This window comes from Jaculus jaculus, chromosome 6, assembly GCF_020740685.1.
Source record: "Jaculus jaculus isolate mJacJac1 chromosome 6, mJacJac1.mat.Y.cur, whole genome shotgun sequence".
In the NCBI taxonomy this organism is placed as follows: Eukaryota; Metazoa; Chordata; class Mammalia; order Rodentia; family Dipodidae; genus Jaculus; species Jaculus jaculus.
The window spans coordinates 41,880,144-41,898,018 of NC_059107.1; the positions used below are offsets into that span (position 1 = coordinate 41,880,144).

At 40.6% G+C, this 17,875-nt stretch overlaps 1 gene segment (V, D, J or C); it reads left to right on the forward strand.

The window, feature by feature from the left end:
• The first annotated feature begins 7,921 nt into the window (after positions 1–7,921).
• On the forward strand, positions 7,922–8,408 carry LOC101603667. The segment is given in 2 exon segments: positions 7,922–7,976; positions 8,098–8,408. Coding segments are annotated over 2 exon segments (366 nt in total).
• Positions 8,409–17,875: the final 9,467 nt, after the last annotated feature.

Genomic DNA, 17,875 nt, shown 5'->3' on the forward strand with positions numbered 1-17,875 from the left:
TTTTGATTTCCTTCTTGATTTCTTCATGGACCCATTCATCATTTAGTATTGTATTGTTTAGATTCCATGATTTTGTGTATGATCTATAGACTTTCTTGCTACTGATTTGTAGTTTAATTCCATTGTGGTCAGATAGAATGCAAGGAATTATTTCAATTTTCCTGAATTTGTTAAGATTTGCTTTGTGTCCTAATATATGGTCTATTTTAGAGAATGTTCCATGTGCTGCTGAAAAGAATGTATATTCTGCAGGCTTTGGAGGAAATGTCCTGTATATATCTGTTAGGTCCATTCCTTCTATGACCTCATTTAGCCAGATGCCTCTCTGTTTATTTTTTCCTGGGATGACCTGTCAATAGATGATAGTGGGGTGTTAAATTTACCCACTACCACTCTGTTTGGTGTTATCTGTGACCTTAGTTCTAATAGTGTTTGTTTGATGAATTTGGGAGCCCCCATGTTAGGTGCATATATGTTTAGGATTGTAATGTCCACCTGTTGGAGTGTGACCTCAATCAATATAAAGTGACTTTCTTTGTCTTTCTTGACTAACGTTGGACTAAACTCTACCTTGTCAGATATTAGGATAGCAACCCCTTCTTGTTTTCTATGCCCATTTTCTTGAAACACCGTCTTTCAACCTTTCACCTTTAGATAATGTCTATCCTTTGTAGAACGGTGAGTTTCTTGGAGACAACAAATTGTAGGATCCTGCTTTTTAATCCAGTCTGCAAACCTATGTTTTTATGTTGGGGCATTGAGGGAGTTGATATTAAGAGATATAATTGAAAGGTATGTATTTATGTTTGCCTTTTTGTGTGTGTTTGTGTGTTTCAATTCTACCTGTGCTCTCTTGTATTAACTAGTATGTGAGTATTGCTTCTTTTTTCTAGGTTCCTTATATGTGTGCTTTTCCTTCAGCATGGAGGGTTCTATCAAGTATTTTCTGTAGAGCTGGTTTTGTTTTCAAATACTCCTTTAACCTGCTTTTGTCATGGAATGTCCTTATTTCTCTGTCCATTTGAAGGGATAACTTTGCAGGATACAGTAACCTTGGTTGACAGTTGTTATCTTTCAGAACTTGGAATATATCACTCCAATCCTTTCTGGCTTTTAAAGTTTGTGTTGAATAATCTGCTGTAATCCTGATGGGCTTGCTTTTGAAGGTAACTTGATTTTTCTCTCTAACTGCTTTCAATATTTTTTTTTTTTGGTGTGTGTGTTTGGAAGTTTGATTATAATATGGCAAGGAGAGGTTCTTTCCAGGTTTTGTCTCGCTGGGGTTCTAAAGGCTTCCTGTATCTGCATTGGCACCTCTTTCCCAATTTGGGGGAAATTTTCTTCTATGATTTTGTTTAAGACACCTACTATGCCTTTGGAGTGGAATTCTTCTCCTTCTACTATGCCCTGAATTCTTATATTTGATTTTTTTCATAATGTCCCAACTATCTTGAAATTCCCACTCATACTTTTCTATAAGTTTGTGTTTCTCTTTGTTGAACTGTATTAGGTCTGCCACCTTGTCTTCTAGCTTAGATATTCTGTCCTCTCCTTCATGCATTCTACTGGTGAGATTTTCTACAGAGTTTTTTATTTCATTAACTGTGTTCTTCATTGCTAGTAATTCTGACTGGTTTTTCTTTATTATTTCTATTTCCTTATTTATGTCTTGTATTGCTTTCTTTATTTTATGTAATTGGTGTCCTGCATCTTCTTTGATTCCTTTGATTTCCTCTTTAAGTTCCTCTTTGACTCCTTTGATTTGTTCTCTGACTTCTTTGAACATATTTACAATCATTCTTTTGAAATCTTTCTCAGGCATTTCCTCTACTCGTTCTCGCTGGAGGTCATTTCTGATGCATTAATACTTTTAGGTGGATTTATATCCTCTTGATTTTAGTGTTTCTTGTGTTATAATGTATATATTTTTGCATCTGGATGGAGTTAATGCTTGGATTTTCTAGCTAGCTGGGTATTGTTAGCTATATCAATTGATTTGATGTTACATATTTTCAGGGTAGGAGCTTAAGGTGTTAGGTGTGGCTCTTAAGACTCTCAGGGTATCTACAAAGGTGCTCCTAGGGGTTGAGTTTCCCTGCTATGGGGGTATTCAAGTAGGCTGATTGGAATAAAATACAGGTAGATTCTAAAAGTTAACTAAACACTGTACTCATTCAATCAAAAACAGCCCCAAGTATGCATGCCAGAGTAGTTATTATAACAATCAGATCCTCTATCAACATAGAGGTTAAGATTTCTGGTCTGATGAGGCGTCCAAGTCAGCTTGTGACCAAGTGAGACCCTTCCCTGTTTCAATCCCAGTTACCTTGGATGATTTTTTTGTCAGTCAAGTTGCTGCCTGGATCGTCAGGCAGCTGTTCTGATTTCTGGAGTGGCAGTGGCTTTTCCTCTAGGGCAAACCAAGCCTGGCAACTGTGGCCCTGCAGATCAGCATCCCCGCTGCTGGAACTGCTGCTGCTAAAGTGCCTCTGCTTGGTCTGTCAGCAGTTGAATCTCTCCTGCTTGGCCCACTGCTGCTGCTGCCTCTGCTGCTGCTGCTGCTGCTGTAGCTGCCACTTCTTGAGCCACTGCTGCTGCTGAAGCTGCTGCTCCTGGGTCTGCCACTGCTGCCACTCCTGGGTCTGCTGCTGCTGGGGATGCTGCTGCTGCTGCTGCCACTCCTGGGTCTGATGCTGCTGGGGCTGCTGTTACCAGTGCCGGAGGCACTGATGTTGCTCCTGGACTCTGTTCCTGCTTGGGTCCCACTGTTGGCCCAAGTTGGCGAGGCTGGGTCCCGGGACGCTGCTCTGTTCGCTGGAGCTGGGCTCAGGCGGTGGGGGAGGGGAGGGAGCCGCAGCTGCTCTGGTTCTCTCATTGTTCCATGTGTTCTTCTACCTCGTGGTCTTCTTCTCCGTTGCTCACTGGCACTCTCCCTTCACATTTCCTGAGCTGCAGAGAGCGCCGGTGTGAGGGGAAGCTCCCGCAGCTTGCTCTTCCTGGGGCTGGAGCCACGCCTGGTGGCTTTCTGGTGGGCTGCTGCCACTGCGGTTGGCAGAGCCTCCGGGGCCTCTTTTGCCAGCCTGTGAGGGCTCTGGATCTCTCCTACTTCTCCGCTGCTGCTTCAATTTCCTATATACCTCACTTTTTAGTAAAAGTGTGTATTTTGCTGAGTTTTTTTGGTCTTCCCCCCCCTCCCCAGGCTGCTTTGGCGTGGTACCTACACTGCCATCTTAACCGGAAGTCGAGTAAACATTTTTAACTGCTGTAAGGTATAATAAGGAAACACTAAAACAATGTATATTGAATTATCATAACCTAAAATTAGTCTCATTGCCTGTAATTTTAACTTGCTTGAGGTTTTCTATCTGATAATCTTAAGTCTCTGCCGGGCATGGTGGTGCACACCTTTAATCCCAGCACTCGGGAGGCAGAGGTAGGAGGATTACCATGAGTTTTAGGCCACCCTGAGGCTCCATAAAGAATTACAGGTCAGCCTGGGCTAGAGTGAAACCCTACCTTGAGAAACCAAAACAAAATAACAACAGCAACCAAAGAAAAACATTTCTTAAATCTCTTAATCCAATATCTCTAGCTAAACATATCAGTCTATTACAAATTTAACCTTGATTAAACTCTTTGGGCCTGAGCAGCAGTATGCAGCCAGCCCTTATGCAAGTAGCCCAGTTCCAATGAAGTCCCCTGTAGTCTTTCTTTCCTCTTAGAAAGCTTATAAGCCAAGCCTCAAAGTTTAATGCTATCTGCATTTAGTATTTTTAAACTTTCATCTAAATAGTCCATATAATTTGGCTTACTACTCCAGAAGACTCCTTCAGTTGTAGGCACCAAGTCCATGCCTACTTCTCCAAAACAAAGGTTCCAAAAGATTAACATCCACATGGTCAGGTTCATCTCAGCTCATTCCTCGGTCTGTATCAGACAGCTTTAGGTTCACTGAGATAAACTTCCAGACCAGGTACAGTTATGGATGAAGGGATAGTTATTGAAACTTACAGATCCAGGGGAAAGTTCCATTACGGAAGAAAAAGTTGGCCTGCCTTCACAGGCCCAAGCAGAGAGAGAGAGAAAGAGAAAGAGAGAGAGAGAGAGAAGGACAAGCCTTTACAAATACAAAAGCTGCAGATGCAGCTTGCTAGGCCCTGTTCAGAAATACAAAACTGCCGGTGAACTGAAAGTGAAAGGAAAGAGAAAGGAAACAAAGGGATGTTGACAAACAAGTATAGGTTATAGAAGCAAAGTTTAGCACATTAAATATGAAGATTGCCTTATAACTCATGAGGGTACACTCACCCGCGCATGTACACCAATTACCTCCTCAACGACTGCCTCTCACGGGGGCACTAGTCAGCCAGACACCGAGAACTGCATGTTAGGCGCCAGATGCTGGGCTTCTCCCTGGGCAGGTAGTACTGAGGGAAGGACAAGACATGCTGCTTCCTTCCTAGGGGGTTGAGGAGGAAGATGAGTGTACGACAACTCAGAAACCTCTCCTAGCCACCGGAGAAAAACCACAGAGTCAGGAGTCTTTTTGGAAGCAGGAACTCACAGAAAAACTTGCTTTATTACTATGAGCAGTTGCCTATATCATGTTGGGGATGAAGGCAGGGATTTCAGGATGGAGGGGAGGGGAGAGGTAAGGGCCAATAGTAAACTGTAACTATTGAAATGGTAATTACAATTGCCAAGCAGAAGTGGCAGGCCAGAAGCCATTAGGTGTCTTGCTGAGTCCTGGCTGGCCAGCAACAGGTTGTGAAACTTTAGCTAGCCTCAGGAAGTTCCACTAGGCCTCACACCTGGGCCTTTCAGGGCCCAACAGATATGGCCTTTGCTGGGTTGCCTGTTCAGGCTTGCCCAATATGAGTGTGTGCTGGTGGTCTATCAAATGATATGGCTGTATGCACTTGAGCCTGTGTCAAGTCAGCCTTGTACATAGTGCCTCCGGACAGGTCTGGGTAAGACCTCGCAAGGGGTGGCTTGCTCAGGGACCACACTGAGCCCTGCATGGAACTTTTGCATTGAGATCAGCATTAAATCTGTTCTGGAGACTTCAGCACATATGCAGTTGGCCTCTGTTTCCACTCTTATTTACACTACTTTTCCCCATATTGTTCTTACAGTGTGGTTTGGGTGGGTGGAACCTTTCACAGTAAATTCATCTACTTTTGGCTAAGAAGGGGCTGGGTTTGGCGAGTAGGAACACATCCCCAGGTAACTGCCCACTCAGTTCTAGGTACCTTGGAGTGCTGCTCACCTGTGCATTCCAGTGGTGCTCAGGCAGGATTCTCTGCTGTCTCTTGGTTTGCTCCACCCACACATTACCCTGGAGCTTCCTCACCAGGTGTGCGATGTTCATTTGCGGAGAACTGCCTTCGTGCCTTGGGATACATGCTGGCTCTTCTCCCTTCTCTAAGACCCTCCCTAAATTCCAGGCTGTCACTTGGGCTGGTATTTTCCCAGGGCTTTGCATTTGCCCATGTCTGCCTGCCTCCCCTGTGATCTGCATAGTGCATTCATTACCCCCATGCAAGTTTACATTCACAGGAGAAGGCTGGCGTTTACCTGAAACTGTCTGGTTCCCAAGCTCTAGTGGTCACTCAGAGAGCTTGCCTGCATGAGCATTCCCTTGGTCCTGCCTTTTCCAACAACTGATGGAGCCACAACCATGCTAGCTTTGTGGTTACTAGGTTTCTTTTCTTTCTTTCTTTCTTTCTTTCTTTCTTTCTTTCTTTCTTTCTTTCTTTTTTTTTTTTTCTTACTCCCACTGCAGTGTGAGGGAATTTATGGGTTGCTGGACTCTTGGTGACAATTTAACCTCACCTGTCTCCATTGCACCCCCAGACACTATGAAAACTATAGAGTAAAGGCGAGAGGGTGGCTTTAAGTTCAGTTCTAATCTGATTTATCTGTGTCCTGAAGTCAAAAAGTATGGTATGTTAAGCAATAGTGTCTTCCCATGTGGTTAGTGCATGAAACCAATAACCTATTAAGTGTGGAGTCTTTGGGGCCTCTCTGACCAGCAACTCAAAGATAAATCGCTCATTTTTGGCGCTGGGAGTTGTACTCAGCTCTCTTACAGCTTTCAGGAATGACCTTTTTCATCCATGCAAGATACTCTCACTGCTGCCTTCATTCTCCTCCCAGATGTGTTTCCAAATTTGTAAGACACCCAAAAGTTAACACTAAAATTATGTAACTTTTTATTTTTTTATTTTTGCAGAGGATAAGGATGGTTTCTGAAGGTCCATCACTCTCTATTCTGAGCAGGAGCCATGTGGTCTCCATAGTCAGAAGCTGAGGGGACAGTAAAGGAGAAGATTAGCAAGGTATAATGCAGCATTGGAAGATTCCACTGTTTGCATAAACTTCTTCAAAAGCCAATATTCATATGTGATTCACAAACCTGCATAATTTTCATGTTTATCCTTTACTGTTGTCAATAGGATACTTTGAACAACAAAAGTTCCTTTAGGGAATGAAGTTCATTTATTTATTTTTGAAATTTTCTTACTCTGATTTGGCATCATAGCTAAAAAATAATTGTCAAAATATAAATCTTACAGTTTTATACTAGACCTTCTTCTAGTAATTTTAGAAAGTAAAAGTATCCATTTATTTATTTGTGACTATCCATCTGTATCTGTCTATGTATATATGTATCCCTGTATTTTTTGTGTATATGTATATTTGCATTTATATCCATATGCATATATGTATGTATATATACATATATATCCATATACCTACGATATTTTATCTTATTTTATCTTCTTGTATTGACTAATAATGATCTACCATACAAAAGATGCCAGGAAATTAGAGAAAAATAGAACTGAAATAATTTGGGTCTCAGTAATATTATACAGGTACAAAATCCAGAGTGGGGGCTGGAAAGATGGCTTAACGGTTAAGAGCTTGCCTGTGAAGCCTAAGGACCCCAGTTCGAGGCTCGGTTCTCCAGGTCCCACGTTATCCAGATGCACAAGGGGGCGCACACGTCTGGAGTTCGTTTGCAGAGGCTGGAAGCCCTGGCGCACCCATTCTCTCTCTCTCCCTCTATCTTTCTCTCTGTGTCTGTCGCTCTCAAATAAATAAATAAATAAATAAAAAAAATCCAGAGTGGTTCTTAAATTTATTTGTTTCAGGGTTATGTGATTCTCTAATACTGCACTGATTATGAAATGTTTTTAAGTAAAACAATTTCAAGAACCTTGAATTAAGCAAGGCACACTCTACTCATAAGACAGCACATTGGTTGTGTCTTGTGACCCTGATTGAATACATATAAAAAAATGATAATTTAAAAAACACATATAATACATTTTGATTATATGCACCCACATTACTCTCATCCCCTCCTGACTCTCAGTAAAATTCTTCCTGATGAATTTCTTTCATACTTTCATGTATTTTTGTTGCCCACTAAATTAAATTAGGGTTGCTTGCATGAACATGAGTGTGGATTTATTTAAAGCATAGGCAACTTAACATTGGCTATACCATGAAAAACATTATTCTCCTCTTCCAGAAAAAGAGAATACTGTGTAAATTCTCATCTGTGAGGCATAAGCTGCTCCCCAGTTCATGAAGAAATATTGGCAGGCTAAATCTTGTGCAGGAAACCACAACTGCTATGAGTTCATGTCTATTACAACCATATTTACCCCCCTCAGGTCGCCTCCCACATCACTTCTCCTAATTCTTTACAGGCAAATTGTCCACTTCCCCTCCCGTCTGGGGCACCTGGGGACTTGGCCCTTGTTTTGAGTGAGCCAGTACTGCAGCTGGGCCCACCCTGCCAATACTCTGCTAATTTGCATATGCCCAGGGCACAGACCATTGCTCTCAAGTCTTTTTAATAGGGAGCCTCATTTTTGTAACATACTCAGTCCCAATCAGAAACAGGATGGACATGTGGGCCTCAACTCATCTCCTTGGTCTCCTGCTCCTATGGCTTTCAGGTAAATAAGGACAACCCTGAAAATTCACTAGCCCTGTGTGATCAGTGTTTGGTCCTAGGGTGAAGTTCTCTTACAGAATGAATATATGTGAGGATATTTGTTCTTGTGTTTCCAATGGCAGGTGCCAGATGTGACATGCAGCTGAACCAGTCTCCATCCTCGCTGTCTGCATCTCTGGGAGACAGAGTCACCATCACTTGCCAGACGAATCAGAACATTGGAAATAGCTTACATTGGTTCCAGCAGAAATCAGGCACTTCCCCTAGACTCCTGATCTCTTGGGCAACAAATTTGCAATCTGGTGTGCCATCGAGGTTCAGTGCTACTAGATCTGGGATAGATTTCACCCTCACCATCAGCAGCTTGGAGTCTGAAGATGTTGCAACTTACTACTGTCAACAAAGTAGCAGTTTACCTCCCACAGTGTTATAAGCCATAACATAAACTACTTAACAGAAGTGTGAGGTTGGTCTGCACAAACTGTTTCTCCTGGTTTGTGCATAAGTAGAGAACATTTCTGAGATTCAGTCATGATCTGAAGCAATGGGAAGTTTTGATGGAATGGCACAAGGATATTTTTATCTTCTCTTTCATTTGAATTAGCCTCAACAGCACAGAGCTAACATGTCCTTGCAAATTGCTTATAGGATATAGATTGTTACTTCTCAAAGATTTGTGCTACAGTATGAATTTTGATTCGGATAACCAAACAGAAGTCCTTCTTGGTATTTTCAACAGGAGTTTTCTTTTATTGAAGGCAATTAGAATTAAAATACATATTTTAAATATCATTACATTGACACACAATACCGATATGTTCTATAGGATACACCATAATATTTCAACCAGTATATATCTTGTATAATTAACAAACAAGTGTACCTAATGTATCAGCTTAACATTCATCCTTTTTGATAAAACCTTAAATAATTTGGATTATTGCAATTAAATATGTTGATATTACAAATGGGAAATTATCTGGCCCTCAACCAGTTGCTAAAGAGAGTATAGGATGTCTTAATGTGTGGCCCTTCAGTCATGTCTGGAATTCTAAATAGGAGCATGCTGATGTTCTCAGCTCCCTGGAGCATGTGAAGATCCAATCCCCAGTGCTCACCTCTTTCATAAGGTTTACAATGGGTACTGATAGATCCTGTAGATTCTTCCCCTTCTGTTCTGTGCTTTACGTACTCTCCTTATTGAGGAACAGTGAAGTAAAACTCAGAAAAAAGAGATGGACATCTATTGGTACATAGATAACATGCTTCCAAGATAATATTGATGGACAACTGACATCTCAAGAGCCGATGTTGTCACTAGTTCCCAATTATATGAATTTATCAAGATAAATGAATGCCATGGATTACTCTGAGAGGTTTTTATGAATATCATTAGAAAGTTTACATCACAGCAAGAAAATTGAACTATCATAGGTGACCCAGGCCCAGAAAGGTAAATACCACATGTTCTCTCTCATATGTGGATCAGCTACAAATGACTGGACTTCTATGTGAGTAGGAAGAAAACTCAGTAGCAAAGGCCAGTAAGCTAGAAAGAAGAGAAAGGGAGGGAGGAGGACTTAATAGTATGGTATTGTATATATGTAAGTGGAAGAACAGATTAACGAGGGTGAAAAGGCCTAAGTGAAGTCAGGGGAAGAGACTGAAAAAAAAAAGGTGGAGGGAGGGCTAGTCAAAATCTAAGAGGATATAAATAAATCATATGGAAACTAACTTTTATGGACAATGTAACACACAGGAGACATAGAGTTTTACTAGAAAATTTTCAGTGCCAATGATGGGATACCTTCCAGTGAGCTGTTGACCAGGGAGGTCCCTAATGATGCCGAAGCATGATGGGCCATTGCCAAGGCTCTTGGTTTCCCACCAGGGATAGATGGTAAAACCCTATTGCTGAAGACTCCACAGATTTGGGCTGCAAGATCACTGAGAAATCCTATTGGAGCTGAGAGGATAACCTACTCCATGTAGATCAGCTGACAGAATGCTATAAAAAGGCAGGCATGCTGCATGCATTTCCGTGGGAGAGAGAGAAAGCACCAGTGAAGATACTCACCAGTGGACATTGCAGGCCTTATATTTGGCAAACCAGGCCAAATGAGCCAATTGGTGCAATAGCGGCACATCTGTTATGGGGGAAACCAACCATGCTCTAATTTGCCTGGAGAGCTGCACCATGGGAGGAAATACATCCCTGATACTGAAAACCTACAAGAGGGGTAGTCATGAGCCCTAGGAGTGTAACAGCTGGTGCTCTCTGGCTAAATGTATACATTATGCTCACCAAACTGCCCACTAAGCACTTCTCTTCATGTTCATACCCATATATTAATGCTATTCTCACTTTTGGTTAGAGAACCTTATCTTTTAAGATGGCAATGACTTTGGGATGACTCAGAAAGCACCATGGTACTGACAAGAAGTGACAGAGGAGTGCTCAGCACTGAAATATCTCAATCACACCTTCCAAGGCTCAGGGTCCATTGTGGAAGAGGTGGAATAAAGAATGTAAGCACCAAAGGAAGGGTAGGACTCCTTAGAATGTGCTCCTCCACACACAAAATGGCCTGGAAATCCATGACCTCATAGTGCCTGAAACTATCTACACAAGACCATCATAATAGGTTGAAAAGATCATGACATCAAAATAAGACAGAGTGATTGAGAAGAGGAGGGGATATGATGTAGAGCGGAGTTTCAAAGAGGAAAGTGTGGGGTGGGAGGGAATTACCATGGGATATTGTTTATAATCATGGAAGTTGTCAATAAAAAAATAAAAATAAATAAATAAATAGGTAAGTAAAAGGAAAAAGTGAGAATTTTCATTAAAGTATTCTAGTCATTGAAATAACAGAACTTTCAGCATACACAAATAAACACATAAGAAAATATCATTATTTTTCCTTAAAGTGAAAACCTTTGTTACTCAAATTGTGTGTGTGTCCTTTCTATTACTGAGATATTGTTATAAATTGTAATATAACAATATAAATATATTGTTATAAATGTAACACAGGTGAACCGAGGTAGCCCTGTTTTTACAGTTGAGACCTGTAACGTCTCCCAAAGGTTCATGTATGTCTGGCTTTCTCCCATGTTGTTGGTGGGGAGTTGTGAAAACCTGAGGGTGTGGTGTCTAGTTAGAGAAAGTAGGTCATTAGGTCCATACATCCGAAGGCTATACTGAGATCTCAGTGATTTTCATTTCTCTCTCTCTGCTTCCCTGGAACAGTCCCATAAGCATGTTTACTCTACGCATTCTCACCAGAATATTCTTCTTTAATAATGCCCAAAGTGATGGAACTAAGAAATGATGGACCAATACTTCAGAAATCACATAGCAAATTCCTTCTTCCTATTAAGCTGCGTATCTCAGACATTTAGCCTACATAACCCTGTTATGATTTATATTGATTGTGAATTTGATTAGTTTGAGAAATGCTTAGGTTAGTAAAGCATATCTCATGGTATATGTGTTGTATCTCCATAGAGCTTGGTTTCTTGACAATTATCACTCTAGCAAATGGATTATGATAGCATGTGTTGATACCTTCATAGAGCATCATATCTTGATGATTATGACTTTAGTACACGGATTAAAATCTTGATGAACTCCAATATGAAGGCATCATTAGAAGATGGTTAAAGTAGGAAGTGGAGCCAAGTTGGAGGAAGTGGATCAATGGGGCATGTGCTTGGTACTGTGTTCTGCTCTAGACACTTGCTATCTTTCTGCCTCTTTTGTGTGCTGTGAGGAGAATGTCTCATGCCACATGTTCCCTTCATCAGCTGTTCTTTCTCACAATGGGAACTGAATAAATAGATGAAAGGAATGAAGTAAAACTCCTATAATCAAGAACCAAAGAAAGCATTCCTTTTAAAAAAGATGTTTCTGTTAGATATGTATTCAGTGATGTAAGTTTAGGGAATGCAGACACATACTAAATGGCAAACTTCACTTCACAAGCATGAGTACATGCAATGCATTCAGGGCTTCTTTTGTCAAAACTACATCTTTTTCATCTCATATTCAGCATAGAGCCTCTAACGTCCTGTGCTCCTTTTCTTTTCAGATTACCTATTGAACTGATCATCTTTTCTGTTTAATTAATTGTTCTACAAATGGAAAACAAAGGTGGTTTGAGTTTCCTGAAGAATATGGCCTAGTTGGTGGGTAGAATAAAAATAACTCCGGAAATATAGATAAAAAGAATTATTCAAGATATTGGGAGAGCAAACTGAAGAGCCTATAAGTCACAATTCCCCATATTGTCCACTAGGTGGCAAGGAAACCACGATGCAAGAGCAGGAGAATGCATTGTAAACTGTGGGAGCCTGATTGAGGTAGCAGCCCTCAGACCCCTTTCCGTGGCTCACAGGCCTGCTGGAGTCTGTCCGTATTATGACAAATTTCCCTGTGAGCAAGTTTCTAAAAGTTTTCTGTTTGATATTTGTGATCTGTTTTCAGGTCTATCTCCATTCTTACTTCTTTCTGATGAGGTAGCTAAAAACTGATCCAGAAAGCTCTTACCAGTGGTTCTGGGCAATTATAGATGTATTACTGGAAGGGTGTCACGGTGGCAGACCTGTATTCACCACAGGCAGGGGTATAGATTAAATCCTAGAAAAGAGCTTGCTTGTGAAGACAGAGAGAACTCAGAACCATCACAATAGCCAAGGGATAATTTGATTGGCGTATTAGCCAATTTGTGCATGGCTGTGACTACATAATACCTGACCAAAAATAACACTCAAAGAAGAATGATTTGTTTAGGCTCAAGGAATCAAAAGATTTTGGCCATCTCATCAACCATGAGAAAGACGTTAGAAAGAAACAACTGGACTAGAGGGAATAAGGACAGCAAATTGTACATTAAATCCTGTAATTCCAACTCCATCATGTTACATTACCTAAGTCCCAGCAACCTTGGGAAGCCCTGTCTCTATGGCGCTTCAATTTCTAACAAACAGGACATCTCACTTAGCTGGATCCACTCGGTGCCTGAATATATGCTAAGCAAGAATCCCACATTATTGACATTTACATATTGAGTACTGAGGTCTCCATTTATCATCAAATGTTCACTGGCTTCTCAGGGGCTCCCTTTAGGGAATTTGATGCTGCACACATTCCTTGGCCTCAGAGTCTTTCCTTAAGAAGCTTAGTAGAAGTTTTTGAGATCATGTAACTATTATTTGTATGTATGCTGTGAGTGCTGAGTCTGTGTGTATGTGTGTGTGTGAGTGTGTGTATGCTATGAGTGTTGAGTGTGTTAAGTTGTGTGTGTGTGTGTGTTTGTGTGTGTGTGTGTGTGTGTGTGTGTGTGGAGGGTAACATGCCACTACCTCTGATAATTTTAATGGGTTACAAGGATCCAAAGTCAGGATACAAAAATGACACCAAAGGGCACATCGCATGGGAGATCTCCCATAGAGTGAGGTGAAGAGTGAGGTGAAGCTCACTATCCCCAGGAATAGGAAAGAGACTTAATCATTTTAGATCATGGTGGAACCAGAAGTGTAACAATTGCTGAGAAAACTCTGTACCAGGGCTGGTGAGACTGCCTGATCATAAATTGCTTATTGCTGTTCAAACCTAAGTAACTGAGTTTGATATCTGGACACTATGTCAAGGCCACAAGATATGTAAAGATTGTATAATCTAACACTGTTCACCACTGGTGTAATGAGACAGGGATAGAACTTATTAGACAAGCTAGCCTGGTGAATATAGGTGCACTGTGCAAAACAACAAGAATGAAAGAACCTGCCTCCAAGAGTTAAAAGACAAGGATTGAAACTCAAAAATTGACCTCTGACATTCACATGTGCTGTGACATGTGTGATTCCACCTATACAAACACACATACATTTACAACATATTAACACATACACCTGCTCACACAAACACATACATACTATAAGGTATCTTAAAAATGCGGGACTGAATAGTGGCTTAGCAGTCAAGACATTTGCCTCTAAGGCCTAAGGACCAAAGTTCTAATCCCAAGTATCCACCTAAACCAGATGTAAAGGGTGGCACATGCCTATGGAGTTCATTTGCAGTGTCTAGAGGCCCTGGCATACCCATTCTCTGTATTGCTTTCTCAAAAATCAATTCACAAATAAATATTTTTTTAAATGTTATCTTGGTGCATTTTAATGCAGTGTTTCAACTTTTAATGACTCACCCATAATCATTCTAAACCTGAATCTATTCTTATCCCAAACAGGGTGGTTTCCTTTCTATTTTGATATTTTTTTTACACTGACTTTGTGATGTGTGTGTGTGTGCATGTGTGTGTGTGTGTGTGTGTGTGTGTGTGTGTGCGTGTGCATATGTCTAGTATGTGACTGAGTGCATACATAGACATGTGTATGTGCACAGAGGCCCTCAGGATGATGTGGATGTTCTCTCTTACTCTTTTGACTTACTTCCCTGAGACAGGGTCTCTCACTAAACCTGAATATTCCCACTTTGGTGGTAGATGAGTTGACCTAGGAGCCACACTGATCCTTTTTTCTCTGCATCCTTCAGTACTGTGGTTAAAGGAGTGTATAATAAGGTCAGACATTTATGTGGGTGCTGATGATCAGACTCAGGCCTCTATGCAAGTGCTCTACCTTCTGAGACATCTCCCTAGCTCTTCATGGCTTTTTCTTTCTATTTTATGACACACTGAATTTAATAAGGACAAGATAAAGCTTATTTTTCAACAAAGAAAGACTACTATTCCTAAAAGTATTCCTATTATAAATGCATAAGAAATCTATAACTTTCTGCGGTGGTTTGATTCAGGTGTCCCCCATAAACTTAGGTTTTCTGAATGGTAGGTTCTCAGCTGATAGAGATTTGGGAATGAACACCTCCAGAAGGCAGTATATTTTGGAGGGTAGGCTTATGGGTGTTAGAGCCAGCACTCCGTTGCTAATGTTTGGCACACTATCCTGTTCCTATTGTCTACTTTATATGGGCCAGGGGTTGATGTCCAACCTCTCCTGATGCCATTGTTTTCTCAGGCCATTGTGGAATTTCCCCTCTAGCCTGTAAACAAAAATAAACCTCATTTTACCACAAGCTGCTCTTATTTGGTTGATTTCTACCAGCCATGTGAGACCCTGACTGTAATACTTTCTAATGAAAAATATTTGAAAGTTAAAATCTTAATGTCACATCCTATAGAAGCTTGATGTGAAATCCCTGCAGAAGGATATTTTCCTACATTCCTGTAATTCAACTGTGAGAAACAGTCCATCCAATTTTTATGCCTTTTTTAAAATTCTGAAAATAGGGCAAGGGAGATGGCTCACAAGTTAAGGCAGTTAACAGCAAAGTCAAAGGACGCAGGTTCAATTCCCCAGGACCCGTAGACCTATGAGTGTAAGGAAGATTGAAGAAGGAGCAATGACAATTGGTCTGCGCAAGAATCTGACACAGATGGACAGGGATAGTGTGGGAGACTTCCACAGTCCCTGTTATGCCTTACAAACACGGATTGTATATATTATTTAACATTACAAGAGGAACCAAATTAATAAACTGATTAGAAAAAACCAAGTAACACAAAATGATCACAAACATATCACATTGTGTTTACACATAACTTCATATCCTCTATTTTTATAATTTTAGAATAGAGTGGTGATGTAGTATTGATCCAGACTCCACTCTCCCTGTATGTCACCACTGGAAAGCCAGTCTCCCTCCCCTTCAGGGTTAATCAGATCCTCCTATTTCTTCATGTAGGTAGCTATTTGCATTAGTATCTGACAACGTTACAAGTCATAACAAAAACATACAGGGAATGAGAAGTATGAGGCTGTGCTGCCCTTGCTACTCCTCCTGGTGGCATCATCTGCTTAGAGCCTCTGGCATATAGTGCTTGTCAGACTAACAGGCAAATCTCTGAAAGTCACTGGGAGGTATAGGATGTCAGAGAGTCTCCTGTGCCCCTACCTCTCTGTCATGCTCCTCAGCTTCAGCAATGCAAACATGATATTGCAAGAACATAGATCATTACTCCAGAGAAATCTCCCTGACGGTATTAGGGATTTGTGATGTTAATTTGGGCTGTCAACTTGACAGGATTCAGAATCACACAGAAATAAATCTCTGGACATGCATATGAAGAATGCTCTGGATTAGGTTATGTTAGGTGTGAATGCTAGCCTTAAATGTGGGTGATAGAAATCCCTAGTTGAACATGAGAATTTATTGCTGTATACTTCCTGAATCTGGATGCAATGTATACAGCTGCTTCATGTTCCTTCCACCATTACTTCCCAAGAATGATACACAGTAACTCTAAACTTTAAGGCAAAATAAACCTTACTTCCCAGGTATTTTGTCCCAGCATCAAGAAAGTCAACTAAAACATAAAATTGGTAGCAGGAGTGGGGCTGTTGCAAGGAAAGAAACGGCAACATGTATCCATGTGTATTTTGTACCACAATAAATTATCTCATTACTGTAACAAGTCCTGGTGTTACATTTTATAGCCAGAGAATCTCTTTCCATAATCTTCTACACATAGCTTTACTACATATGAAGTCTCACACAATACAAGCTGTATTAAAATTAACTTATTTTACTCAGTACCACTTACTTGAAGTTCACAAAATCCATGTATATGAATAGTTAGCTTGTAGGAATTTCAAAGAAGTAGACCAGGGTATCGAAGGGTCTCAGTTTATTGAATTGTTTTCTTCTTGAAGAGCATTTGAACAATTGTCTAGTTTTGACAATTCCTGTAAGAACTTCTGTGAATATTTCTGTCCTTATTTCTAACGTAGAAGGAATGACAGGCCTGAGCAGACAGCCTCTGCCACATCTTCACATAAGACTGGAAGAAGGAAAGTTATATGGAGAGAGAGAGAGAGAGAAGGGGAGGGAGAGATAGAGGAGTCAGTTCAGGATCTCAGTCCATGAAATAATATAATTTTCTTATCCACAAAATGGTGCCATCCATAGTTCGGGTGCATCCTAATCTAAAAAATTCTTCCACAGACGTGCCAAGAGATTTCCTTCCATGATGATTCTAAATCTTGTCAAACGTACATACAGATATTTAATCATGAGACCTAGGAGTCAACTTTTGAAGTAATATAATTAACAAAGAAACATTAGTGAAGTGAATGGCCTCGCCAGGGCTTCCAGCCACTGCAAATGAACTCCAGATACGTGCACCCACTTGTGCATCTGGCTAACATGGGTCCTGGGGAATTGACAGGGTCCTTAGACTTCACAGGCAAGTGCTTAACCGCTAAGCCATCTCTCCAGGCCCCAATATTTATTTGATCTATTTATTTGATCTATTTTAGTTTATTTTGCTTAGTTATTTTACACGATATAACTTAAGGTAGAAGAACGTTGCCTTGGCTCATAGTTTAAGAAGACACAGTCTATTATGTGAGGAAGGCATCATGGCATGCGTAGTCCCTGGCTGAGGTACTTGGAGTTTATTCACAGCTGATCAGATCAGGAAGCAAAGGGTGGCACACAGCTCTTTGTAGTCTTCTGCCCATTTTCCTTCAGCCCCAGCAGCCAGTCCAGAGAATGACCTCTTTCACATTATTGTGAACCTTGTACTTTCATTGAATTCCCTCTAGAAATATCCCCATAAACACATCCAAGTGTATGTCTGCTTAACATGTTTCTTAATCTATTCCGTTATATGAATAATTTACTAATTGCAATTTGCCATCATCTTCTAAGCATTTTCCGGTGACAATGCCCCAATGATGTAAGAAAAACAAGTGATAGCTATGGTAAGAATATACAAATGTGGTTCAAATTAATTAATCTTCAGGAATAACTTGAATTTCCAGGCTTTGGCTTTCATCTATTTCATTTTGTGATCTTATAATAAACATTGAAAT